The sequence below is a fragment of the Alternaria incomplexa genome (assembly GCF_024043165.1).
Source record: "Alternaria incomplexa strain BMP 0042 chromosome Unknown scaffold_1, whole genome shotgun sequence".
Classification (NCBI taxonomy): Eukaryota; Fungi; Ascomycota; class Dothideomycetes; order Pleosporales; family Pleosporaceae; genus Alternaria; species Alternaria incomplexa.
Window position 1 is genome coordinate 1,525,621 of NW_026249850.1, and position 24,579 is coordinate 1,550,199.

The window sequence follows — 24,579 nt, forward strand, 5'->3', positions numbered from 1 at the left end:
ATCTTCCATTGGTCTGATCTCAACATGCCAGCAGTTGCGTACGGAGTTTCGGCCGCTGTTCTATAAGGCTTGGGATGCCTTCATCGACTTCTCCAATCTTCTTCGCTTTCTCGATACATTCGCACCAAACAACACTTTCTTCCCACCACTAGCTCACGTTACGGTGCATCTGAAAGAAGAAGACTGGGATATACAGGAATGGAATTTGCTGCCCTTACTACGTGCCATAAAGCGTATCCCGAAAACTACTTGGGCTTTCGAACATGCTTCGCATCATCTGTCAGCCGTGAGCTGTATATGCGATTTTCTTGATTACCTCCGAATTCTTCACAAACTTGGGTTTCTGGATAAACTTCGGCTCGATTCATATGAGGCACTTTACTTTGTTCGTTCGGCCGAGGACCGACACGTAGATATGATGCCCGTGGATTGGCCAGCGTTATACGATGGCGAGTGGAAGATCGTGCTCCAGAATGAAGCAGGCATTTTGACTATTAGTGAGAAGGAGCAGGTCGTTGGACATTGCAAAGTCCTTTCGGGCTTATTGTTGTGCGATCTGGAAATTGGAGAAGCCAGACAAGGGCTAAGTGTAGTTAATGTACAGGTGTGCGCGACGATAGGAACAGCCAGCTCCACATACGTACTGGAAGCTGGAGGAGGAGCTTTGATCGAAGTCGCTCAAGAGGTTTCTACACAAGAGACTCCAGCGTGGACAAGCGGTTAAGGGTGCGGTGTTGCACGTCATTAAGTCATCTCCCTTTGTCTTGCGGTGGATTAAGAATCTTCTTTGGGGATAAGTAATATATAATAAATGAAAGCTTACAATAGTCTATGGAAGTAGTGGTAGATGTTCAATAGCGAAACGTTTTGTTTGATCTTTCTTCGCTATACGGCGGTGTGTATAAATTAATAAGGTAACGGTAGTGCCGCTGCTGTACGCGCCCATAGCTGCTTTCTCTGCTATTCCGACAAACCGAACACCGGTGTCGGAGTACGAGCCGCGCCCATGTGGATAACTCTAATTGTAGTAGTTGATCGCGTATCACAGGATAAATATTGACGCGACAAGTGACGATGAATCGACGTACATGCTTGCGGGCAGGAGCTACGCGCTTTGACCCAGATAATAGTACATGTTGTGCCTTCATCGTTCTCACCGTATATAGTCATGCTTGACTGCATCTCTCTCTCGTTATTTCATCGGATCAGAAACGAGTGACAGCTGTGAGGGAGTGTCAGAATCGCGGTGAGCAGAATCTCCCATGCCGTCCATGTGTTGTGTTCCGTGGTTCGGACCGGGGCTGACGGCGATGACATCACGCTAAGACATTTTCGACAGCCGCACTCGCGGGGAATGCTTGACTTCCCCACATTTTATCAGCAGCTGCACGTTTCTGATACGCCGTTTGCTGATGCCGAAGAACGACTTGGGTACTTTTGGGAACATTGCCAAGGATGACGATGCGCGTTCGTCGTGCTCTGGCCAGCCACGTACGTGTGCGAACCGGTCAACGTACCCGAGCTACTCGGTGAATGGCAGGTTTCCTTGCGTACTAGGCTCGTAGGGCCGAGTACTTAAGTAGACAGTACCGTTTACCCATGCATCGGTTCAGCTTCATCACTTTCTTTGCTGACAAGAGCTGATCCTCAACCATGGTGTCAATGCGTTCATTGGCTGCTGCTCTCATTACCAGCGCGCCATTGGCGAACGCGCTGTTCATCAATGGCAGCATAATCGCACCCTGCGACTCTCCTATCTACTGCTACGGCGACCTACTTCGCGAGATCGAACTCGCGAGGCCGTTTGCGGATTCGAAGACGTTTGTTGACTTGTAAGTACTGTAGATAAGAAGTCGAATTGGATCACGGCTCATTGATGGCAGGCCAACAACGCGCCCACTCGACGAAGTCCTGGCAGCATTCGCCAATCTCTCAAGGCCAATCCAGAACAACACCGCGCTGAACGATTTTCTCTCCGAATACTTTGGCGAAGCCGGCTCAGAGCTCGAAGAGGTACCCACCGATGAGCTGGAAACTCAGCCAGACTTCCTCGAGAACGTAAACAGCTCTGTCGTTCGAGACTTCACTCGTCAGGTCATCGACATCTGGCCGGACTTGACGCGCCGTTATGTCGGGGCTGGGAATTGCTCCGAATGCGTCAACTCTTTCCTTCCTGTCAACCGTACCTTTGTAGTAGCTGGTGGTCGGTTTAGAGAACCATACTACTGGGACTCATTCTGGATTATCGAAGGTCTACTCCGTACCCAGGGATCCTTTACTCAGATTGCGGAGAACATCATCGAAAACTTCCTGGATCTTGTCGAAGACATTGGTTTCGTACCCAATGGCGCCCGGCGATACTACGAGAATCGATCACAGCCACCGCTACTTACCCAGATGGTTCGGGTCTACGTCGAATACACCCAGAACTATACTCTTCTTGAACGAGCGCTACCTATTCTGGAGAAAGAGTATGACTTCTGGGTGAACAACCGTACTGTAACGCTCGAGCGCGCCGGTATGAACTACTCTCTGAACCACTATGCTGTGTCTAACACCCAGCCACGACCTGAGTCTTACTACGAGGATTACGTGACTGCGAACAATGCGACCTATTTCAACGAAGAGGGCGAAGAGTTCAACGTAACAAAGTCGCTCAATGAGACTGAAATGGCGACACTATACTCTAATCTGGCCTCGGGCGCAGAGAGTGGATGGGATTATTCGGCACGCTGGATAGCCAACCCATCTGACGCCGTCACGGATACGTTCTTCCCTCTTCGCTCGCTCAACACTATTGAGATTATTCCAGTGGAGCTCAACTCGATTCTTTACTACAACGAGATCACCATTGCTGAGTTCCATCGCCACCAGGGCAACTACACTGCTGCGCGCGAGTGGGCCAATAAGGCAGCAGACCGTAGCGAGGCGATGACTACATTCCTTTGGTCACCTGAGCACTACAGCTATTTCGACTATAATTTGACATCGAGCAGTCAGAACGTATACACCCTGGCCGATAATACGAGCACGCCCCTATCACTTCAAGGTGCGCCGGCTGGAAAACAGATATGGTTCCACATCTCTCAGTTCTATCCTTTCTGGACAGGCGCTGCTCCTGAAAGTATCAAGAACGACCCCAAGGCAATGAGGCGCGTATACGGACGCGTTGAAGAGCTTCTCGAGTCTCGAGACGGCGCGATTGCGGCGACGAACCTTCAGACTGGTCAGCAGTGGGATGAACCAAACGTTTGGCCACCGCTACAATACATCCTCATGCAAGGCTTGCTCAACACCCCTCTCGAGGTCAGCGAGGAAGATGACGAGCAATCAACAGAAGATTACGTTTGGACGCAAGACCTATCACTTCGCCTCGCACAGCGCTATCTTGACTCGTTGTACTGCACATGGCGTGTCACTGGTGGCGCGACTGACGAAGTGCCGCAACTTCCCGACTCTCAAGGCAATGGAACGATCTTCGAGAAGTATGCCGACGAGAGCACCAATGCTGCCGGTGGAGGTGGAGAGTATGAGGTCGTGGAAGGTTTCGGGTGGTCGAACGGTGTTCTCATCTGGGCCGCGGATCAGTTTGGCCAAAGCTTAACAACACCCGAGTGCGGAAATATTACTGCTGCTAATATTGGTGGCGGTGATGCGAAGAGGAAGAGGAGTGCAGTGGAACTGAGCAAGAGGGATGCCAAGTGGATCAAGAAGACTAGAGGAACAAGGAAGTTGAGGTATTGATGTTGAGGTCTGCGTATACTTAGTGGCAGAGAGTTTCGTCCATCACGGCTATCATTAATGTCAATTCATAATACTTGTCTAATGTCATCCCACGTTCAGATGTCTGTCTCATTCTTTTTGTTCTCGGGTGTACAACTCAGCTGCAGATTCGACGGACATGGACAACCCCCACATCGATTCGTCCTGGGTAACAATACTTCAAAGCCACCTGCTATTGTAGAAACCGTCCCTCATTTGGATGTCATCAGCAACGGTGCCATGCTTGTTACTCAACTCACGTTTACGGCTAAACAGATCGATGGATGAGGTGCTTGCTTTTTCTTTGGTTAATTTGCCGGTTGATGTCCTTATCGTCGCCTCCAGCGTGAAGATGCCACTTTCTTGGATGTTTGTGGCTGCGAGATATCTTACGATGTCTGACTGTTACTCATCTACCACCACCCGTCCTACCACCCGCCATATCGCGCCACAATATAGTACACTCTTGGCATTCTTGCTATTGCTTACCAGCATCCACATCCACGCGTTTTCCAATCCGGACTGGTCACCAAGCGATAAGTCGCCCGTACGTTGAATAAGAGTTCTTGCATTGACAGCATCGAGATAATTTATTGCTGCCTGTCAAGAAATAAATATGCTTTGCTACTGAATTAATCGCAGAGTCGTTGATGTGCGCGAAAACAGCAGCGTGTAAAGGAGTTCGCCGGTTCCTCCCGCGCCGACTGAAGTACAAGACCGTTCCAGGTTAAAGACCCGAAGCTACAGGAAACGCGCAGCTTGGACCGGCAACCTCACTGACTGCCAAGCACGCCATCTCGATATGTACATCATGTCGCGAGGGGTTATCGGTAGCGATTGGAGAGATCCAAGAGCCAATGATGATCTGCACGGGATATGGGTGGCAAGTGGAGACCGCTGTGTTCGTGCGGACGCTAGCAAATGGCTTGCTATCCCTGACGGGCTTCCAACATTCTTGTCCTCTCGAGCCGAGGCCCAAATCCTTTCCAGATCTTCCAAACGGAAAGAACTGCAGCTGCTCTAACAATGAGATCGTGATACCGACCAGCCTTCCACATACCCGAGCCGTCCAGCCTAGGCTGACTTCCTTGGGCACCTACCCTGATCCGCTAGACGACTGTTCCTCGTGCTTGTCTTTGCACCCACACGACAGCTTTAGGGTGACCGCCCATGGAGCCTCTAACCCCTTCGCTTTCTACACTCTTAGTTCTGAGATCGCTCTTGGTATCCGCACGTCATTCGGATGACATGGCCGCGGAGCGTTCCTTATTGTGAAAAGAGAAATAGTACCTGCGGCTGTAAGGCACTGACTCGTAGATGGACCCGCAACTATAGCCTAACACTCTGCAGCCACTGCCAAATGCGTGCCTTCGGGAAAGGTCATACGTGGGGGGATGCATGTGGAGATATGGGAACGGTAGAGCGCGAACTCACTAATCCAATAACCATCAATGCTGCGTTGTTACTTCCGAGGATGCCATGGCTTAGTGAAGGCTGATCGATGGCCGAATATCCGCGCCCATCTTCAGGAAGGAGATAAATATGTGGAAGGGGTCCGCTCTTCCGAACAGCACGCTCGCATCTTAGCACCACAACCCATTGACTCCTTCCTCTTTCCCAAGTGCCCCAGTCTCAACAAGACCTCAACATGAAGTACTTCACGCTATCAATGATGACTGCCTTAGCGGCGGCTTCGCCCATTTCCTCGGCAGCTCAATTCTCAGAGAACGAGATACAGGCGCGTCAGTTCGGTTTCGGCACAACAACTCGGAATGAACTCGAGGATGGCCGAGCTGGGGCTTGTCCAGAGGCAATCTTCATTTTTGCCAGGGCTTCCACTGAGAGTGGCAACATGGTATGTCAGATACCGCATGCCACTGAGGGCGCGTAACACTAACACTTTGACAGGGTGCTTCTACAGGCCCTGCAGTAGCCAGTGCTCTTGAGCGCAACTATGGTGCCAGCAATGTGTGGGTCCAAGGTGTTGGCGGTCCATACTCGGCTGATTTAGGCTCGAACGCACTGCCCGGCGGCACTTCCCAGGCTGCGATTAATGAAGCTGTGGGCCTGTTTGAACAAGCGAATCAGAAATGTCCTGACACTCCCATCGTTGCTGGCGGCTACAGGTACGTGCTTGTTCATTACGCCTTCCCAACTTAAGGACATGTCTAACACCTCAACAGTCAGGGTACCGCCGTGATCGCAGGTGCCATTCCCAAGCTCTCTACTACCATTCGCGATCAGGTCAAGGGTATCGTGCTCTTCGGCTACACGCGAAATCTCCAGAACCGTGGTGGCATCTCTGACTACCCTAGCGAAGACCTGGAGGTATACTGTGCTACCGGTGATCTTGTATGCGTCGGTACGCTTACTATCACTGCCGCTCACTTCTCTTACTCGGATGAGGCCGCTGGACCTGCCCCAAGGTTCTTGATCGGCAAGATTGATGCGAACTGAGACAATCGTGAGGCGAAACTAGAGGCGTTGAATGGGCGCGTTCCTATTGATCTTTAACGAAGTTTTCGGTTAATAGTTGATATATGAAGCATTTCATGATATTTTCAAGTTTTGTTACGCATCCGCGAGACGAGACCCTAGATAGGTGCAAATGGTAAGCTGAGCGAAGGAGGAAGCGGCAATTGCGGAGCGGAAGATCGCCAAGAATGAGGCCCACCTAATGTTACGATACTGGCTCGTGATTGGTAATTGTACCTAAGGCTTATCGATAATGATGCTCGCACTCGCCCTGAACCTCCAGCATCAGGACACTACCCCAACGACATACCTTTCGGTCACGAGAATATTTATGTCGCTGTTGCGTTAAGATAATTGTGATTAGCGACAAGATGAAGCAACACTTTCCAGGCTCTAGCAGCTACAGTACAGTAGCGAGCCACTGCCGATTGAAGACTGCTATTACCGCAAACCTTGGAAGCATTCGCACGGCCACACACTACAGTCAGAGCCGAGAACCCTCGATGAATAGTGGATCTGTGTTTCGATGCTGCTGGTGTTTCTTTCGAGGGGTATTTGAGTAATCGAAGCGAAGACGTTGCTGCGATGACGATGACCTGGGAAAAGATGGTATTTGCCGAAGACTATCCTTTACTGCGACTGTAAGATTACACCGCCTGGTCGTTTGACAGAAGTCGACATTCACTCGATGTCTCACAATTTCAGGCTGCCTAGGTACCCACTGCCACTAGTGTCGGACCTTAACTTCCACCACGTTACTAAATCCTGGCCTTGAATCCCTTCTGCTGGCCCAATCTTTTACCATTGCAGTCTTTCGCATTCAGCGGTCGTCAGATCCTCGATTCTTCCTTCTATTGTATGAACTCCGATTTACATAAAACGACCTCCATCCACGTAGTTCAATTCGTTGTTGCAAAAACGCGAGATCACGAACGCTCTCAGCCATGCTTCTCCTCGGGCTACCCTCTGAAATGCTCAACAGTATCTTGGAACATTATTCTGAAGCTGCTCTTCTAGATGAAGTTTTTCGTACGCGTCTCGTCTGCAGTAAGTCTCCAAAGTGCCAGTATCGTCTATCACAACTAATGATACTAGGGTCTTTTGCCGCGGTCTTGAACCACCAGTTGCTCGCCAAGACTCCAATCAAGAAGTATCTAGCTTTTATGGAATTGGCCGGCTTGCAGCTTCATCAAGCGAAGTCTCCGTTTCAGTTCGTGGTCGATCATGCAGAGACCTACCTATTCAACCGCATTCGGAGTCAAGATGGCTACTTGGACATTTTCCCAGCATTCATCAACAAGCTCGTTGATGTTCTTATGCGCTTCAATCTACCTGACGACAACGTCATTGAGCTTCGGGAACAGTACATCTTGGATCTCGTCCGAGCCGTCGTAGCCACTACCCCGCGTGACCGACTCAGACAAGGTCTTGCCATTTGGCTCAAGAAAGATCTAGTAGCGGCTTATCCCCGGATTGTCGACCCATAAATTCCCCTTTCGGACGCTCTAGCTGGGGCAGCAGCAGTCGGCAACTTCAAAGCCGTCGCACACTTCTTGAACCACACCACGGACTTCCTCGAACAGCACTTCGGCTATCACGTTGATCATCTCCCTAGCGTACTTGAAGCCGCAGCTAGCACAGGCAAGAGTGTAATGATTGAGTATCTGCTTGCCAAAGTGAAGATGGGTTTGGAGACGGACAACAAAAGCTGCAAGCATTACGCCCCTGTCCACGATTACTCCAATACCACAACCGAGTGTAAGTGTGAAGACAAATTCTATGTCATCATAGAAGCCATCAAGGCAGCCATGAGGCGGTGTCACCTGCGAGCAGCAAACAAGTTGATCGAATTCTTACGAACACGCTTCGTTCGTCTCGCGCAACAAGATCGACCTGATTTCCTCCGCCTTGCTATAGAGAGCCAAAACTTGAACTGCATCAAGCACTTTCTCAAGGAAGACCAGCGCCCGAAGCACATGCTCAAGATGGACCCGGAAGTTCTCGCCGCATATCACGAGATTCTCCGCGATGGCGATATCGAAATCATACGCTTTCTCCTGGAACAGGGTATCGTGAGTGTCGCAGAAGCTCTTATGGGCACCGATGTCTGGCTGCCTCGATTTGATCCTCTAGACATTGCAATCCAACGCAATCATCAAGAAGTGGTAAAGATCTTGCTCAAGTTCGGAGCTATTCCTGACGTATACCATGTACTCCAAGTACTCAATACTGGTATAACGTCCTTTCCGCACGCTTCCATGTTCCCGCTTCTGCATTCTCTTATTGACAATCATCATCTCTCCACAAGCCAACTTCAGGGGGGTGCCAGCGATACTAAGCCTTTGTGGATGCAAGAACTGAATATAAGCCGTTCGGGTTTTAAAGAGCAAGATCCCGGCTGTCTCGAGCTATTGCATGGTCGTTGGCGTTGGGTGGACTGTGACCACAAGACGGAGTGGATCGACGCTTCTATGATGGTTAAGTGCGATCATATTGCGCAACGACTATTTGTACCTGGACGGGTGTCTCATATCGACGCATACAAGTCTATCGTACTCGTTACTCGGGAGATTGTTCGGTCTCGACAATACAAAGGGGGTATTGGACTACCGCCGCTGCCCTCGTTGCTGGCTGCTCTGGGGAAGATAGCTACTGATCAGATTGCTCTGGGGGACAGCAACATCGAATGGAGAAAGGAGGCGTGGGAGGCTCTACGGTGGTTCGATGGATTATCGCTGTTAGCTTGCAGACCTGCGGTGGGTTACTCGACGTTGACATTGAGCAAGGTTCAAGAACTACAGAGGCAGCAAACGATGCAGTACATGTTGATGGCTGCTCGAAGCCAGGGAAGGTGGTAGCATGCGTCCGTGTTACTTGGACGGACAACTATATGTATATATATACGTGTGTTCACCTTGCATTGGTCTAAACCGCTACCCAAACTTCGGCTTTGCTGAGCTCCAACATGACCCAACACTCGTTGATCACCCTTTACCACCTCTTCTGTCTGCTGTGACGATTTGTACGTAAATACTGGATCAGATGGCTTAATTTCACCATGGACGCAGATTTGTACTTGTCATTTAAATCTTCACACTTGCATACGTATGCACTTCGATGCCGCTCGTACGCCAATTTCTGTTTCCTGCGATAATATCACATGTGCATCGTAGATGCCCTGGGGTATACCAATCCCCACGAGGTTAAGTAGGCTTCCCTTCACATGCGAATTTGGTAGTGCTGTACCTATTTTAATGTGGGGTCTGAATAGATCTTACATGCAGCGCCAACTGTCCAGTAGACCTTATTCCTTCTGTTTTGCCACTTGGAAGCCTGGTACGAGGTGTGGCACTCTTGATGTGTTGTCCGCTGGGTCATGCAGGTGGTGGCTGAGCCGATCGCGATTTGACGGCCGAACATAAGCTTTGGGTTGGCCTTCATAAAACGATCTCAGGCTGTGTGGATACTATGACGACAGCTGACTGCAGACAGTCTCATATAGTTGTATCGTCCGACCAGGGTGACACGAACACGGCCGCCTACAACGAGTCCTTTGGAGCCTCCGGGCTGACGATGGCTCGCAAGGAAGCCTTTGGGTAATAGTGTGCAGCGAAGCCATCGGCGTACCGATTTTTTGCCTGCAGCATGATTATTGAACCTGAAATACACGCAAAGGAATAAGTTGTTGTTGCTGCAAGGTGCAGCCACGCAGCGTCAGGCTGAAAGCCACTACCACGCTAGATCTCACGCTAGGCAAATCCGGCCGCGATGGTCACTAGCGGTAATGGCCCAGTGACCCGGTTGATGGTGTACCACCTCAATGTCTTATCGATCTGCATTTTAACAAATCCTTCAACGATAACCGTAGAAGTCCCGGACGCCCAGGTGTGTGCAAATCTGACGACTAGCTGAACACTGGAAGCCGCGCTGAGTTGATGATCGACACGAAAGTATGACAAAGAAAACGTTTTCTTCAATGGCAGTCCGCCATATGCGGTGTTTAGTGTGGCTTTAAAAGGGATAGCAGAAGTAGTACCATAACGCATGAGAGGCGGTTCATTGCGACGAGCTCGTTTTAAAAGACAAAGAAATTAGATTTGTGGAATAGGATCGGAACCAGGTAGGAGCGATCAGCGAATTAATTCCCCATTCACCACAATACAGCTCAACAGGAAAGGCGTTGGAAACCGTCGTTGCTCCACCTCTGTTTAGAAAAGTCCGGAAATTTCGGCAGATCTAGCACCAGAAATTCTGCTTCGGAGAAGTTGGCATACACGTTTTCCTTCTCCATGATTTGTGCGTCTTGCCATGTCGCGAAAACAGCATCCCAGTACCGTCTCGGCTCTTCTTTCGCATGTCCGACATGCCCACTTTTCTCGAACAGCACTTCAGTGACAGGCATACCAGCGCATGCTGACTCTTCCAGATGCTCGTAGACATCTTGCCAAGCGATAAGCGTATCGCTTTTTGAGTAAAGATAGCAACGTGGTGCTGTGGGGTCGAAATAGATAGGATCATTGATACGCTTTCGAGTTCGACTGATGACGTTGTTCTCGTATCCTTTGATACCGGTGTACAAAATCCATATGCAGCCCAGCACTACACTGACGAATAGTATAGCAATGTGACGCACAACCGGTATCTGAGGTAGCGATTTGTTGAGGGCCTCGCATAAGCGTAGATAGCGTGGGTGGCCTGGTGTGCTGTCTAAACACAAGGCTGAGACCAGAAGCCGTGTCTCGGTGAACCTGTAGTGAGCCTCTGCTAACTCGCAGGCTTTGTTGCTTCCTCCTTCAGAGAAAACGTGGAGCAGTATTCCACTATTGAACTTTTGGGCAGCCAGGTACCGGTAGCTGGAGATGTGTTCGATGGCGGGTCTCATGCGCCACTGTTTGCGTGAGGAGTTTCTGAAGCAGAGATCTTTCGCGGAGGTTGTGATAACCATGATACGCGATGAAGGGAAAAGAGTTCTGTATTCTGCTGTGTACTTGGCGATGTAACGGTTCTGGGCTCCTGTCCATGTGCATAGCAGAATAAGTGACGGTGCCACACCATTTTGCGATGAGAAAGGTGTAGCACGAAATGATAGTTGCGGATCATAAACCCATATGGAGGGAGCGATGAGCTCAAAGTCAGGGATCGTATCGTTGGTAGTCTTGTGGTTTGGCATGATAGTCATCGAAGAGGTGGTTCCCGATGCGGAGATAAAGAAGTCCAAAGAGGCTGGTGACGATAGTGAGGCGGTTCTGGATACAACGCCACCTTCTTTGGTTGTTGATATGTCCAATGTAAAGAGATTGAAAGACTCTGTGTATTGTCACTGTGGCAAGAATTCTGAACAAAGCAAGGAGATGAGAACTTGCGGGATCCAGCATAAACACATCGGGATGCCGGAAGCCAACCGATACGCAATCAGAGACTTGTTGATGTCAATTGCGTATGCGTAGGGCGCTGGAGGTCGGGCGGAAATTTCCATAGGATTGATCGACCTTGCAGTGGACTTTCTTTAGCTCGCTTCATGTTTCCTATTCGGTTACTAGTCAGCGAGAGGGTACGGCGGCCGACCATGGTCTGAAAGGAGAAAGGCTGTGCACGTTCTGTTCTGCAAAACATACTGAAGCGCACACGGGTCTTGTTCCGGTGCCGTTATTCAGTTGGGACGGTTCTCAATAGCAAAAAGCCCCTAGGCGAGGATCTCGGAAACGCTTGGTGTCCGTGAGGCTTATGCGCCCCTTCGAGTACGGCCCCCCCACATTCTTTTGGCAGACCAGCCACATTTTGGACTGTGCAACACCGCGGGAGTGCAGTGGTAGATGCGCTTCCCCGCTGCGCGAAGTCAAGGCCAACACTAGTTGCCGTGCTGACAATGAGCGACATGATTCGTCGACCTGGTACAAGGCTTGGCTGAGGCTACTATCTGACAGCATAGAAGTGGGTGCCAGATAGCCCCAGACACATTTGCTGCGCCTTGGGTCCTTCAAGTTGCCTTAGTGTGCGATTCTACGAAGTCGGGCCTCGACTGGCTAAGAGCACGTGTCAACGTAGAAGCCGGATCGCGCTGGCCGTTTGCAGCGATCATCAAAACAACCACCCGTGTCAAGATATGCCACGACTGCTACCCTAAGGGGACCAAGTTCTTTTTTTCTCGTAGGTTTGGGAGAGCTCGTTCAGACATGCGGTCGGCCTGGGCGCGAAGGCAAAACAACGACATCGTGAATTAGTGCCACAATGTTCAATGCCTACGACGCAATCACAATCCGGGAGCTGCATATGTGTTTAGGTGAGCCTCGACCATAGAAGCGGGCGCTCGCTGTAAACCAATCTCTCAACTAGAGTTCGACCTCTGAAGCTAGATCGACACCGGTCTTTACTGCCCAATCGACTCCGAGGCCACCATATCACTCACTCTGTCTCCAAGAGAAGTGATCTTTTGCCCAATCCTCGTTCCTCCTATTTCGCCCCCAATGGCGGCCGGTAGTCATCCGAACGAGACGACCTTTGACAAGTGGGACTCTTCCTGCAGTACGCCCACCGATGAATACAGTGAGCCTGGTGGTGCGTGGAAACACGACCACATCAGGCTTAACACAGGTAAGCATATCGCAGAGCAGGGCTGTACATCCGAACTCTTATATCACCGTACAGTAGTGTGCATGGCGCTTCGTAGTGCTATGGTGTCGATGGCTGAGTCCACAGCCCATAAAGTTCGCTTGTGTCCAATGCTGGGGGACTCGGGCACACCTCAGCGAGAGTTCAGGCTTCTGAAGATTTTCCACTGACTGTTTTAGAACCAAATGATTGGCCAGAATTTTCGAAAGACATTACAGCCTCGTCTGCCAAAGATCCAGTATCTGCCCACTCGCTGTGGATGACCGACAATATGTCCTTGGAGAACTTTGGAAGGAGAGGCGAGACTCAGATGCCCGATGTATGGAAGCCACAAAAGAAGGAGCTGGTAATCATGATCAGTCTAAGCTTCATATCATTGATGGTGGCGCTGGATGCCACAATCCTAGTCACGGTACTACCGGTCAGTCATCCTCTTGCTCAGTGCCGCAAGGAATTTCTGATATACTCCACAGGTAATAGCACAAAAGCTTGATGGTACTTCGGCTGAAGCGTTCTGGACGGGAACATCGTACCTTCTCACCTCTGCCATCTTCCAGCCGGTCATCGCATCGATATCCGCTGTCTTCGGCCGGCAACAGCTCCTCATCACCTCGCTCCTCTTCTTCACAGTCGGTAAGTCTGAATGCCATTCTGTGTCGTGGATGGTCGCTAACCATGCCTCTACAATCCAGGTACGATACTATGCTCGGTCGCAGACAATTTCACTGAGCTGCTCGGAGGAAGATGCATCCAAGGAATTGGTGGTGGTGGGATTATAACGTTAACACAAGTCATCTTTTGCGACATCGTGCCGCTGAGACAACGCCCGAAATACTTCGCGATGGTTCTCGGATGCTGGAGCATAGGGTCCATCATCGGACCCGTAGTTGGTGGTAAGCTTGTGGAAAGCGCATCCTGGCGATGGGCATTCCACATCAACTATCCATTCTGCGCTATCGGCTTCGCTGTTGCGATCTTGTTCGTGCGCCTTGACGCGGTGGCGAAACTCACATTCCAGGAGAAGCTCAAGCGGGTGGATTGGCTGGGCGCAGTACTCTTCATTGGCAGCATGACGAGCTTGTTGATTGGAATCTCTTGGGGCGGCATCCAGCATCCCTGGGACTCAGTTGCGACTCTTGCACCTATCATCGCGGGGATGACAGGAATCGTTGCGTTCTTCCTGTGGCAATGGTACAGAAAAGAGCACACCCTATTGCCTTTGGCAGTGTTCGGAAGCTGGAGCGCAATCGCCGCTTTTTACAACGCGCTGATAAATGGCCTACTAGTAAGTTCCCATCCAGTCATCACCCAGATAAAAGCTCACATATCAAGCTCTTCACGACCTTGTACTATTGGCCATTCTACGATATGAGTGTTCGCGGGAGATATCCTACCCAGGCGGGTATTGACATGCTGCCGGTCGTCCTCCTCACGGTTCCCAGTTCAGTCATTGTCTCGATATTGACGACGCGTCTTGGACGCTTCCGATGGGCAATTTGGGGTGGCTGGATGGTTACGACACTTGCGTGCGGATTGCAGGTTATGCTCGACGTAGATTCAACAACTGTTGTCACGTCAGCGCTTCTTGCCGTGTTAGGAATTGGCATGGGCATGGTACTGACAAGTCTCAATGTCGGCATTCAGGCTATTTCCAAGCCAGAAGACGCGGCAATGGCCGCGAGCATGTATGGCTTTCTCCGAAGCCTGGGTATGCCCATCGGTGTTGCCGTAAGTTGAGCCTTCATCCGATCTCCTTTCCTAGTGCTGACTCCTTCAAGCTCGCAGGGTCGGTCTTCTCCAACTCCATGTCCGACAAGCTTTCAGAGCTAGGCCTGCCCACGTCGATCGCTCATGACTCCGAGCAATACATCTTCGTCTTGCGCAAAATGGCGGACTCCCCGCAGAAAAGTGCCATTCTTTCTTCGTACATGAGAGGGTTCGATTCGGTCTTCGTCATGGTCACAGGTCTCTCAGCTACTGCGCTCATTGTCAGCTTTATGATCAGAAAGTTCAGCATGGACAAAATACTGGTTGCGCAATTCTCCGCGAAGTGAGTCGCGTTTGCCTAGGCGGACACGCGATTCTCCCGGGATTGGACGAGCTTCGTCTTTTCATGTACATACACAGTGGGGTATTCAGACGAAACCATCAGAAGACTGGTTGACAAAGGTTGACGCGTACGCTCCCAGAATGGAGCTCGTGTGTTGTGGTTGGGTCGACGATGCAGCGCGGTGTCCAGCGCGTCATCTGAGGGGCTAGGCCCACGTAATCGCGCTGCCTCAGGAACGCGCCATTGCGGCGTAACAGTTCCTCGGCATGCATCACTACCACTACAACCAACACCACTGTTTTAAACACGTCTGCGAAATACATGTGCAAAAGAAAAGGGCACCCTCTATCAGGATAATGCTAATCAGACGCGTGTTGCGACATGCACTGTCCCTTTCTTTACCCTGCCAACAGATTTGACACTTGTGAAGCCGACGAGCTTCGCAAGCGAGAGAAAATGCAGCATGGTACGTCCATAGGGTCAAACACGAAGATGACATGCCAATGTGCTAAGCTTTGCAGCCAAGAGATCCGGATCAGCACTTCAGAAAGCTCATCGACATTCTTTTATTCACTATGATACGGAAACGACTGTAAAGTTACCGAGTCCATCGAACGAATCGCACTGAGACTCTTGGACCCTGGAAAATACTCTATGGGGTCTAGCAATAGTCTCCAATGTTGTAACTGGGGAAGACGTGACTGGTTCGGCAGGCCGGGCTGGCACCTTTGACGTACAGTTTGGTCGCTGATATCTCATGTCAGCCTCTTCCCAGAGCCTCGTTATGGCTCGCGACTTACTGTCCACTGGGAGATTCTGGCTCGGCTGTCTCACGATAGTCTGGCTCCTCTCTGCTGGCGTAAGATCGTTCTCACACTGGATTTGTTCCTGGCCACCATTCACAGTAGTACTGCCAGTCCAGAGATCGATGTGGTTGATGCGCGGGCTAGCTTTCCAGTCCGTGTCGCACTGAGCGCAGAAGTCCTCGAAGCGCAAGTACTTTTTCGTGTACGGATCGTATATGATCTCACACTGGTTGAACTCGCCAGGGGCAGAGGCAAAGGTCAGGGGGTCGGCATAGGTGCCCGTACCGCCAGCCTGGAAACCACGGCCGCAGTCGTAGGCAGTCGCCGGACCTGGAGGGTCATTATCGGGGTACCTGGCCACTGTTAGTCTGAAATACTTAGCCAGGGTTTTCGCCTATTGACATGCCCGTAGTAAGTATGGGTGACCTTGGTCACTTTGGTGCAGCCAAAAGCCGCAAGGCTAAAGGACGATAGTGCAACGAGTACTGAAGCGCGCATGATGATGGCTAGGCTTGATATGATTCTTTCCGTGAGCCTTGGATTGATCTGAGAACTTTCTCGAGCTGATCGGATAGACTTTATACTCCTCCCCACACCAAATGTCGGTGGAGACCTGATGAAGAGGCTGTATAGCCATTACTCCCATCGACATTAGTTCTGACAACAAAATTCCATTTTTGGACAAGGCTCTGCATCTAATGAGGGCGCATTTGCTACAATTAGAATATGACGATCCGATGCCAGACACGAATGGCGGGTCGGGGGTCCAAGATCGCTCTTCCGCTCGTATTCCACGGCCTTGAACGTAAATTGCCTGCTTCGTCACGATGTGTTTGCTCACACCATGCCTAAGGCTGACGAAGCTGAACAGATGACATGACATTAATTACTGCGAACCGTCTCCGCGGGAGAAGGCTACGTAAACTAAAGCCGGGAGCGTGCCGTGTCGGGGCCAACCGCTGCGGGAGCCAATGAACACGCATCTCATGGGGTTGATGGCGCATTAGTTCGGTATCACGGCATACTGATTGAGCGCCGGATGCAGGATGCTCTCTAGAGAACTGCCTTGTACGGCGCGAGTTCAGCTCCCGGGCTAGCTCTTCGCCTACGTATGTGTGCTTCCCCGGACTACGATAGGCTGACAGCAACAGGGGTGATCAGGCTGGCTTATTTTCTTGCAGCGATCATTTCTTATCGCATACTGGACCTGTGAAGATGGAGCAACTTTCTAGATTCAGACAAGTGAGCCGCAGTTACGAGCAATATGCTTCCGCCCACTTCTCGATTCTCCTGCTGCAACGCTTCCGGACTCAAGCAAGCCATCAGCGGCACTCGTATCAAGCAAGGCCTTTTCACTTTGCACCATCATGGCGTATTCGAGCTTCAAGTCTTTGATGACCTTCAGCCTTGTGCCTTTCGCTTTTCTTCTTCAAGTTGGTTCTAGCTCGAGAATTGCGACGTTCACAGATAGCCAGTGCAAAAACGCCTTCCAGAGCCTCGACGCGGAGAATGGCTATGTAAGTTTTACCATACGAGCTGCATGAGACATACTGAACGTTTGCAACCAGCCCAATGGTACTTGCACGAGGCTTGCGGACCAAGGCAAATACGGAAGCTTCCAAGTCGTCGGACTGGACCCAGGCTGCAGTGGTAAGAGCGAAGTCCTGAACTTTGCGAGGAGTTTCAGTCGTTGACCATACCAGCGACGATTTACGGAGCTGATAGCGAAGAGTTTGTGCCATGCTCATCGACAGTCCTCCAGTTCACGAGCATAGGGGATTGCCACAATTCGTCCTTCGTCTACTACAGCATCGACGCGTGTACACCACCTAGCGAAATATCGTCATCGTCCCGCTCTGCAACGCCATCTGCGACACCATCGACGTCTCCGTTTTCGACGCCGTCGCCTAGCGTAGCAAGCAAGCCTCGCAAGAGCAACACTGGTGTTATAGCTGGTGGTGTAGTTGGCGGCGTATGCGGGCTCGCTCTCATCGCTGCCGCCGTCTTTCTGCTTCTCCGTCGGACCAAAAAGCCTGGCCAACCACCGGAAGCTCCTGTGGATGAGCGACGGGAAGTTGATGGAAGGAGCGCAATGGCCGAAATGCCACACCAAGGCCCCAAACATGAGATGGACTCGAAGAACATAGCACCACAGGAGCTCGGTGACAAGAAGAGTGTGGACCTGCCACCCGTCGAGCTACCAGGCGACGATGCTACTCGACATTCCCAGCATATAATCGATTCTCAGCTTACTGCCAGTGAGAAGCGCTGAGATATCGGGAGACAACTCTACAAGAGCCGGTGATATGAATCGAGAGAGGAAGCGGAGGTAGGAAGAATTTGGCAGCCGTTTGTCTGATTACACTAGGGCTGGCCCTATGTACTGTCTAGATACGATCTCGAAACCTAGCCTTTTAGTTTACATTCCTCTATTGTACCTGCTACTCCTAAGTATAAGATACAATGCGTGTCAGTGTCAAACAATAGAGTTAGTTAAATACTAGATACCCGATATTAGAGACTAATTAGGTGTATTGTTCTAAAAGACTAGAGACAAATCGCTACCGAGCCACGATAGCGATTACGAGGTATTTATGCCCAAGGCTGAGTCAGCCCGGGCCCTTGTGGGCCAGGACCTGACAGTCAGTACGTCGTCCAGGAATCTACAATGTCATTTGAGTTGCCCTCGGTCCTTATTTTGGGCTGCTGTATAGTAGAAACGTTACTGTACTCGGCTCACAGGTTCTGTTGCAGGACTTGAAGATACTGAATGTTGATGAAGACTGTCCATTGCAGTCACGATGATACCAACTCCTCAAACTCCATACAGAAACATTGGATAGTTATCCAAACCAACTCATACCATCTATGTAGGTCGTTTGAAAGGATGTGCCTCGGTATTCAATACCCATTCATCCAAGCTAATCACATCTTCCTCTGCAAACAGCAGGTAGAAGTACTTCAGTGTCTCTGCTAACCAGAAACTCTCCATCTCGTCGCTGAGTTCGGGCACTAGCTTGGTAACGTCGTCAATGGCCGAGTTACCGTACTCAGTGGTCGTGTGTTGCTCAATGGCAAGGAACATGCGCCAACCTGCGTCGCGCCAGTGACGATCGCCAGTTATGCGGTACATGTACCAGACGGACTCTATGGCTTCGGGGCTATGAAAATGTTAGATATCAAGCTAAGATACAGTTTGGGAGTCAGAGACTTACCGGAGAATGTAACTCTTTGACCCGATCGTTGTAACGCCGGGCGGTAGACGACCCTCTTGAATCCTGTTCTGGACGAAGTCTTTGTGATCCAGGACTGGCTGCGGCGAGTAGACGTATGGGAAGTTTGGCAAAGTCAGATCAGGCTGCGGCGCAAGTTCCGCAATGTTCAGTGCAGGCTGAACTTTGGTTGGCGGACCCTCGCCTTCCTCAGACTCCCCACCCATAACTGATTCGTGATCTTGCAGGGCGCTCGCAGAAGCAGACGGCATGTGTGCAATTTCCACATCATCCACTAGCCCGGCGAGTTGACGCTTATCTAGCGTATCAGCGAATACCATGGTAGACGTGGCCTTGGCTTCAACTGCTGCAGCTGGGGTAGGTGTAGGTAGTGCGGTCATAGCAGCCAGTTGCGCTTCGTACCACGATGAAGCAGAGTGAATCTGCGACTCGTATACTTTGCGCTGCTCTTTGTAACTCTCCATTCGAGACTCGTACCGTGGGTCGATGTACTCCCAATAAGCAGTCTCGTTCCACGCACAGTCCTTCCTGTCCTCACAAGGGGCGACCTCGAACGACTCCGGCATGATGCCGGTTGGTGTCATGCTGTAACTCCAGACGCAGCCCTCCGTCAGCTTCTTCGCGATCTCGAGATCATCGGGGCGATCAAATAGCTTTGCGCCCATGCCAAACATGCCACCGGCAAAACAGGTGAGATGCGCGTTTTCAGCGGTAAGGTCACCCATTTTAGCATCGTCAATATTGGACGGGACATTCAATTTGCCGGAGAAGAGAACGTCTTCCCCTTTCGGAAGCATCGGTCGGAAAAGCAAGTGCTTCTTGACAACATCCATCGACTGTTCGTACATGGACCGGTACTTCTCGATCTGACCACCGAGGAGCAAGTACTGTTTTGGCAGATATTCGTATGTAGAGTCTGACATGCCGCCAAGCGTGAACTCTTCGCGGCCATAGCTGGAGCTCGATGTGAATCCTTGGGGTATGCACTCTGGGGGTGTCGGCCTGGTGCTGGAGGCAGATGAGGTCGAAGTGGGCCCCTGGGCATTGAGCGCCCCCTTTGGTGGCTCAGATCCATCGACATCAAGCTGTCGCCTTTCCACCGGACTACTGTCCCAATTCTTGATTTGTGCCTTCCCGGCCGTTCCAGGGACTATAGACTCTTCCTTTGCGCTCGAGTCGACTGGAGAGTCGTCTGACGCAAGCATGACTGGCTCTGGCAAATCCAAAGGCACGTATTTCTTGCCGTCCGGAGATAGTTCCTCGGTGGGAGAAGGCGTAGCCGGATCGGCCTGGGTCGATAGCTGATCATGTAGGTAATCTGCTGGGGCTTTGAGAGGCTCTTGAGGAGGCAAATCGATGTATTGTCTCCCACACCCGGAAGCGTCCAGGTATGTAGGCCACATCCCGGGGAGTTGAGTTTTGCCTTGGAATTCTTCGAGATGATCCATGATGCGCGCAATAGCATCGTAGTATTTGTGCTCACCCGTGAGCTGCGCAAGTCGGGTGAATTCCATAGAGAGGGAGCCTATCTCGGCAAGAACAACGTGTGAACTAGCGCGGTGCTGTTGGGATGCAAAATCGGGTCTCCAATAATAGTATGTCTCTGGCATGCGGTTCGGTGTATCAAAGGCGCTGATGAGAATTTCGGCAAGCTCCACTGCCTTGCTTAGCAAGTTCTTGTACTTCTTTTCGCTCAAGTCGTAGGCAGCCAGCAGCCCACCGAGATAGCGAATTGTCGTCTCGAACAAGGGAATATCTGCGCGTGGGGTGGTGGTGAAATCGATCTTGTCCACTGCTTTAACTGCCTCTTCGAACTCGTCTTTCAGCCCCATGATCCACAGAGTATCCAAGGCGTCGACCAGCGTTGCGCCCCAGTGTGCGAAAGGATCTCTGAAAGTGCCCGACTGTGGCCGCAGCTCGTCGTGAAGCCAGGCATTCGCCTTGTATCCTTCCCATGACTTCTTTGCCACACTTCTGATCTTATCCAGCTTTGCAATCCTGTCAACCTTGGCTATGTCATCTTCCTTCTTGAATTTGGCTTGTATCTTTGGTATCGTTTTGGGAGTGCCCGATGGCAGCTTGATGAGCGATTCGGGGGCTACGGGGAAATGCTCCGGAAGCTTCGTCCAGTGGATCGCATCGATGATCGATGATGGTTCTAATGCAGGGTTCGCGATAGCGGGCTGGCCGTGAGGCTGCGGTCGGATGGGTGTAGGGATAGAGGGCTTCTGCTGCTGCTCTGTGACAGCAGGGCTCAATGTCGACGATGCAGCCGGTGTCTTCACGGGAGGTGGCGTCTGAAGCGAATGCGACGTGCTGGCAGCGGGCACATCCAGCTTCAGACTCCTCGTCTCGTGCGCCACAGCAGGGCGCGGCTTCGTGTCCGCCTGCGGAGCCTCCTCAGCGTCGCCTTTCAGGCCAGCTGCCCCAACCGCATTCGATGCGGCTTCTCTCCATGCTGCGGTTGAGCCCCCAAATTTGTATAGCGCTAGTACAGCAATGACAGCGAAGACTAAGAAGGCGCGGTAACGTCGATATCGAAACATGGCCCGAGGGAGTGTGTGGAATCGAAATGCGGGTATCGGTTGCGCTGCGTCGCCGGATGGGGAATGAGTGTGGAAGGAGCGTATGGTATGACTACGTTGTCACTGCCATCGGAGCGCGAACGAGGGGGAAGGAAGCAAGAGTTCGAGCTACTAGCCAGCGAGTGAACGACAGTGGCTGTTTTGGCCGTCTTGTTTCCAACAGGCTTGGCATGCACGCCCTGGAGATCTATTGATGGGTCTGTTGTAGATCTTTTGCACGCCAAGTGCATCGCTGATTCAGAATATGTAGACATGCAAGTACAGTACAAGGAGTCTTGGGACCTGTCTTCTCACAAGACACGTATTCATTGCTGTCGCTACCCATTCGGCACTCTCCCAGCTTCACGATGCCCTGCGCTACCGAGGCCATGCCCCCGCACCAGAGCAGCATCCGTCCTAGCCGAACGCTAAATTTAAGCTTAAATCACCCTGGTCGGCATGGCCGGATAGGGGTCCAGTATTGCCCAGGTGGGAATCTTTGCACGTGTTTCAGCGTGCAGAACCCATCCCTCCCTCGTGAACGAAGTCTCTTTACGCGACGACTCGACAAGTAGCAAGTCTTGACTCTGAAGAAGAAAACAGAAAATAAAACACAGTCACTCTCCACAGAGCTAGTTTGGCCATGTGACGTGGTCGTATTATTTTAATCTATTTAGACAGTCGGCGTGCAACACCCGCGCGGATCAAGTTGTGACCCACGATGTAGCTTTTCCTCCAGCTGTCCGCTTGTTCTGAGCTTCTATGTGGCTAGAACAGTGCGCCGGCAAGAATGCTGCGGTGGCGTATCTGATCGTCCAGAGATAATGCGACGTGATTATTGATCCTCGCCGCCAGGTCCAGGTTGTCGTCCCTGTTCATCAATTAGCTTCAGCCATCGCATAGCACGTGCTTCTACTCACCATTTGTCGTGCCTTCAGCATCTCGTCGCATAGCAGCAAGTTTGATGCGATACCGGTGGCAGATGCTATGGCGTTACGCAGAACTCGGAATGAATCGAAGACACCTTCTTGGGTCGGGTCCATAGCCTCTCCGGTTGCAAGGTTCAGACCAACAACATTACCCTCGGCATGCTCGTCTTGCAGTGCAGCCACTGTCACCTAGTAAGTACAGTTTAACGAAGGGAGGCAACGCGATACTTACGTGAGTCTTGGATATCATGACCTGAGTTGGCTGCCAGGGTCTTGGGAATGACAAGCAGAGCGTCCGCAAAAGCTGAGACACCCCACTTTGCTTTACCCTTGACCGTCTTCTTGAATTGCTCGCTCTCAAGATGAGCCGCGCATGCAACTTGGAAAGCACCTCCGCCTGGTACGACGCTTCCGTCGACGATCATGTTGTACACACTCCTCAAACCGTCGCGAACGGCGTCCTTGATCTGAGCGATAGTGTGCGTATTTGGGCCCTTGATGAGTAAAGTGACGGACTTTGGCTCCTTGACATCTTCCTGTTCGCTGTAAGTAGATGCCTCGTCTGAATTACCAGGTCCACTTACGATGAATGTGTACTTCTCCTCACCCAGCTGGTGCTCGTAAACCAGACCTGCCCATCCGAGGACGTCGGGTGTCATGTCGTCTACGCTGTTTTGTGACGTACCGCCGCAAACCAACTGGAGACGCTCCATGTTCCTCCTCTTCGCCCTCCTCAGTGCGAAGATTCCGTTCTTGACAAGGACGTCCAAGCTGAGCGGGTCAATACCCTTCTGGTTTATTATCACGAAGCCCTTCTTAGGGTCGTCTCCGCAGACTTCCTTCTTGAGCTCAACAATCTTCCTCAGCTTCTCGTCCACGAAGCGTCGCTCGCTCTCGACGAGCTTCTCCCGCTGTTCTGCGCTCGAGTAGTAGAAGCCAGAGTTGATTTCAGACTTTTCGTACTCTAAGCTGACGTTGAGAGTCAGGATGTATGCATTCTCCACCCTCTTGGCCATATCCGGATGCCTTGCGCCGTGATCCAGAGCAAGACCTCGGATGAGCTGTGTGTCTGCGGCGGTGCGATGTTGCATGGTCATGATCTCAACCATGTGCAGATCGGGCTTCGCGGGCGCTTGGTAGATGGCAAGGACGGCGTCGACGATATCGGGAGTCAATTGTTCGGCGAGCGAGCTGTTGATCTTGGTGGACAGCGACGTTCTCGCGACAGAGAGGAGAAGTTCGCGGTCGACTTCTTTGGTGAGCTTGAACTCATCAAGGAACTGTACGTGGTCAGCTAATCTTCACTGAGCCAGCTTTCCAATGTCTGTACCTTCAGTGACTCCGTCTTCGCGATGTCGTAACCATCTGCTATCACTCGTGGGTGGAGACCCTCGGCGATGTAGCGATCAGCCTGCTTCAGCAGCTCTCCAACCAACAGTACCACCGATGTTGTTCCATCACCTGTGATCTCATCCTGAGCTGTTGCTGCTCGTGCAATCATAACCTGGCTTGTTTGAGTCGCGATCCGAGAAGGAATGGGGTAGAACGTACGGCAGTGGGATTTTGGATTTGCTGGAATGCGGTTAGCTTTTGCAGATACTGTTGCAGGGCGGTCTCGTACCATTTCTTTGAGCAGAACGCTTCCATCTTTTGTGAGCTTGATCTAGAGAGATGGTCAGACGTGCCATATGTATTGTTCGGGTGGTCGTACTCCTCCGGCGCCATCTACAAGCCTGTACTTATTAGCCTCCTGCCTGAAAGATTGATTGTTGATGCTCACATCTTCAGTGTGCCGCGGGGTCCCAGGTTGGATGCGAGCACCTAATACCAGAGTCAGACGGGCTCATATCTTTACTCTGGAAATTCCATACCTGCTGCAGGCCCTCACCAGCCGAGATGTTTACACGGAGAGCTTCCCCGCGCCTCTGTGCCTTGTTAGCGGTGTCTCTGCGCTGCGAAGAAGCAGCGTACCCTCGACTCGGCCTTGGGGTTGAGTAGTTGTGCGGCCGACATGGTGAACAGAATCTATGCGGGTATCGAACAGTGCAGTAATCAAGCAAAGTGTGTGGCGGGGCAAGATGCAGTTTCCGCGTGCCTGTCGCGTCCCTCTTCTCTGAACATTGAATTCTGAGCGGGCGGCCTGCTAGCGTC

General features: G+C 51.4%; 7 protein-coding genes across 7 annotated transcripts; 4 read left to right on the top strand and 3 right to left on the bottom strand.

Annotated features, from left to right (window-relative positions):
- Positions 1–1,653: 1,653 nt before the first annotated feature.
- On the top strand, positions 1,654–3,744 carry J4E90_000554 (uncharacterized protein; the record flags this gene model as incomplete). The annotated part of the gene is made up of 2 exons (XM_051430150.1): positions 1,654–1,832; positions 1,884–3,744. 2 exons carry the CDS (start codon positions 1,654–1,656, stop codon positions 3,742–3,744), a joined length of 2,040 nt encoding a protein of 679 aa, XP_051295637.1.
- A 1,666-nt stretch (positions 3,745–5,410) lies between these two features.
- On the top strand, positions 5,411–6,219 carry J4E90_000555 (uncharacterized protein; the record flags this gene model as incomplete). Its single annotated transcript, XM_051430151.1, has 3 exons — positions 5,411–5,617; positions 5,671–5,888; positions 5,946–6,219. The coding sequence occupies 3 exons, from the start codon at positions 5,411–5,413 to the stop codon at positions 6,217–6,219; spliced, it is 699 nt and encodes a 232-aa protein (XP_051295638.1).
- A 1,103-nt stretch (positions 6,220–7,322) lies between these two features.
- Positions 7,323–8,406, top strand: J4E90_000556 (uncharacterized protein; the record flags this gene model as incomplete). The annotated part of the gene is made up of 3 exons (XM_051430152.1): positions 7,323–7,644; positions 7,747–8,309; positions 8,371–8,406. The coding sequence occupies 3 exons, from the start codon at positions 7,323–7,325 to the stop codon at positions 8,404–8,406; spliced, it is 921 nt and encodes a 306-aa protein (XP_051295639.1).
- A 1,996-nt stretch (positions 8,407–10,402) lies between these two features.
- On the bottom strand, positions 10,403–11,416 carry J4E90_000557 (uncharacterized protein; the record flags this gene model as incomplete). Its single annotated transcript, XM_051430153.1, has 1 exon — positions 10,403–11,416. One exon carries the CDS (start codon positions 11,414–11,416, stop codon positions 10,403–10,405), a length of 1,014 nt encoding a protein of 337 aa, XP_051295640.1.
- Positions 11,417–12,701: 1,285 nt separating this feature from the next.
- Positions 12,702–14,900, top strand: J4E90_000558 (uncharacterized protein; the record flags this gene model as incomplete). Its single annotated transcript, XM_051430154.1, has 6 exons — positions 12,702–12,828; positions 13,026–13,267; positions 13,320–13,479; positions 13,539–14,131; positions 14,179–14,574; positions 14,625–14,900. The coding sequence occupies 6 exons, from the start codon at positions 12,702–12,704 to the stop codon at positions 14,898–14,900; spliced, it is 1,794 nt and encodes a 597-aa protein (XP_051295641.1).
- A 3,668-nt stretch (positions 14,901–18,568) lies between these two features.
- J4E90_000559 (uncharacterized protein) lies at positions 18,569–21,481 on the bottom strand (the record flags this gene model as incomplete). Its single annotated transcript, XM_051430155.1, has 2 exons — positions 18,569–18,863; positions 18,918–21,481. 2 exons carry the CDS (start codon positions 21,479–21,481, stop codon positions 18,569–18,571), a joined length of 2,859 nt encoding a protein of 952 aa, XP_051295642.1.
- Positions 21,482–22,334: 853 nt separating this feature from the next.
- On the bottom strand, positions 22,335–24,441 carry CCT6 (T-complex protein 1 subunit zeta; the record flags this gene model as incomplete). Its single annotated transcript, XM_051430156.1, has 11 exons — positions 22,335–22,370; positions 22,420–22,610; positions 22,661–22,964; positions 23,013–23,708; positions 23,759–23,932; positions 23,980–24,000; positions 24,050–24,091; positions 24,140–24,161; positions 24,209–24,249; positions 24,300–24,353; positions 24,400–24,441. The coding sequence occupies 11 exons, from the start codon at positions 24,439–24,441 to the stop codon at positions 22,335–22,337; spliced, it is 1,623 nt and encodes a 540-aa protein (XP_051295643.1).
- Between the last annotated feature and the right edge of the window lie 138 nt (positions 24,442–24,579).